The sequence below is a fragment of the Sinocyclocheilus rhinocerous genome, unplaced genomic scaffold, assembly GCF_001515625.1.
Source record: "Sinocyclocheilus rhinocerous isolate Xijiao unplaced genomic scaffold, SAMN03320098_v1.1 scaffold3214, whole genome shotgun sequence".
Lineage (NCBI taxonomy): Eukaryota > Metazoa > Chordata > Actinopteri > Cypriniformes > Cyprinidae > Sinocyclocheilus > Sinocyclocheilus rhinocerous.
In genome coordinates this window covers 4572-6811 of record NW_015636927.1, presented here as the reverse complement: position 1 = coordinate 6811, position 2240 = coordinate 4572, and the positions used below count along the sequence as shown (strand labels likewise).

The 2240-nt window shown below is 34.0% G+C and overlaps 1 protein-coding gene across 1 annotated transcript in view; it reads right to left on the bottom strand.

Annotated features, from left to right (window-relative positions):
- Positions 1-872: 872 nt before the first annotated feature.
- The window catches only part of LOC107748284 (PRELI domain-containing protein 1, mitochondrial-like), a 1951-nt gene continuing 583 nt past the window's right edge, over positions 873-2240 (bottom strand). The window contains exons 2-3 of the mRNA XM_016563024.1: positions 1812-1938; positions 873-1155 (exon numbers count right to left, since the gene is read on the bottom strand). Of these exons, the coding sequence (XP_016418510.1) occupies positions 873-1155; positions 1812-1938 (410 nt within the window). The remainder of the gene's footprint in view (positions 1156-1811; positions 1939-2240) is intronic.

The window sequence follows — 2240 nt, the reverse complement described above, 5'->3', positions numbered from 1 at the left end:
AAAACGAGAAATTGTGACTTGGCAACTAGCTGAAATAAAATATATTTTAGTTATTTTTTATTTTTTTCATGTTAATGTCAGTTTTAGTTATTTAGTTATTTTAGTTATTTTGATTGTTGGTTTGTGTTACTCTATAAACAATCATTCTGTTTGATCAAATGATACACATCAGTTTGATGATATCAATAGAAACAGATAAAGATCAAGTTAAAATATGAAAATGATCTTCCAGTTGAAGTCCTGATGTTAGCAAACTGATCAATGACTGACTTTAGCTCTTTATCAACGTCATTTTGTAATTAATAAAACTAAAATGTCTTTCTGTAAATCTGTTTTAGGCATTTATACAAATACTGTTACAAACACAAACACAACACAAGCATGAATCACACTAATGTTTGTTAGTTTGTAAAACCATAAAAACCATTTAAGATAATTGAATAAATGTTAACTGAAATAAAATATCATTAAAAAAATTTTTTAATAACATATTTTTTAAAAAAAAGTAAAATTATTTTTGTTCAGCTAGTTGCCAAAGCAACATTTCTAATTTTTATTTAGTTTAACTTGAAGTGCTAAAATAACTAAATCTAAATAAACTAATTAAAAAGAAATAATAAAAACTACATAAACATATTTAAAAATAAAAACTAATAAAAATCACAAAAACATACAACAAAATAACTAAAATTCTCAAAATAAAACAGAAAGTAAAATCGAATAAAATTTTAGATTTTATTTACATTTTTAAATAATTAAAATGAAAAATAAAAGTCTAAAAAAATAAAAATCTAATTCAAAATATTAACAAAAACTATGACAGTATATCAATCATATGAAAATAACAGTATCTACTTCAGACTTGATTCTCTTCAAAGCATGTTTCTAAACAAAATGTAAATGTTAATATGTGTGTTGTTGTCGTTTACCATGAATTTAGCGTGATTTACGTTCCAGGTCAGCGACGTGAGGCTTCTGTTTCCGAGGTCGACGACTGAATCCTCGATGATGTACACCGAGCGCGACAGATTTCCGGGGAAGACGCGCTCCGCCCAGCGAGGGAGACGATTGGTCTTCGTCAGGAGCCGCCGGGACAGGAGCCGGTTATCCGGCGTCACCTCGCGGAAAAGTACGTCCTCCGTCAGAACGTGAGTGCTGAGAGAAACACGCTCACAGTGTCATATAGTGCATAAAACAATCAAATACATACAACAGAGAAATATGAAGCCATTGATTTAGATAGGCTGCTCAGCGATGGATGCTCTGCAGTGAATGGGTGCCGTCAGAACGAGAGTGTGATAAAAACATCACAATAATCCACAAGTAATCCACAGTACTCCAGTCCATCAGTTAACATCTGGAGAAGACAAAAGCTGAGACAAATCCAGCATTAAGACGTTTTTAACTCAAATACATAGAATCCATAATCCATAATAAGGCTTCCTCCAGTGAAAAAGTGTTCTGGTGTGAATCAGGAGAGAAATCTGCACAGATCAAGCAGCGTTTAAACAGCTCTAAACAAACATGTGGCTGGATTTTGATGTGAGAGACAACAGCAGATGCACTTTTTCACTGGAGGAAGCCTTATTATGGATTATGGATTCTATGTATTTGAGTTAAAAACGTCTTAATGCTGGATTAGTTTCAGCTTTTGTCTTCTCCAGATGTTAACTGATGGACTGGAGTGCTGTGGATTACTTGTGGATTATTGTAATGTTTTTATCAGACTCTCGTTCTGACGGCACCCATTCACTGCAGAGCATCCATTGCTGAGACACTGATGCAATGCTACATTAGAGACAAACTCATACCTGTATGGGTTGGGGTATCTCTGCCAGAAGGCCGTCAGCACCTGCTCCCACGCGCTCTTGATGTCGGTCTCGCTGAAGAAGTGCTTCCCAATCATCACGAGCCCAGCAGAGCCCCAGCAACAGAGTCCTGAACAGAGGAACCATCTCATATGAAGGATCAGAGCTTTCACACAGAGAAGTTACTGCGTTCATAGACCATGGGATTTACATACTGAAAAACACTTTTGGTAACACTTTATTTTAAGGTGTCCTTGTTACACATACTTACTATTATAATAACAATTAATTATGCATAATTACATGCAAGAAGCCAAACCCAAATCCTAACCATATAATAAGTACATAGTTAATTAATATTACTCTGTAGGTATATGTATAATTACACTGTAACAAGAACACCTTAAAATAAAGTGTAACCATACTTTTTTT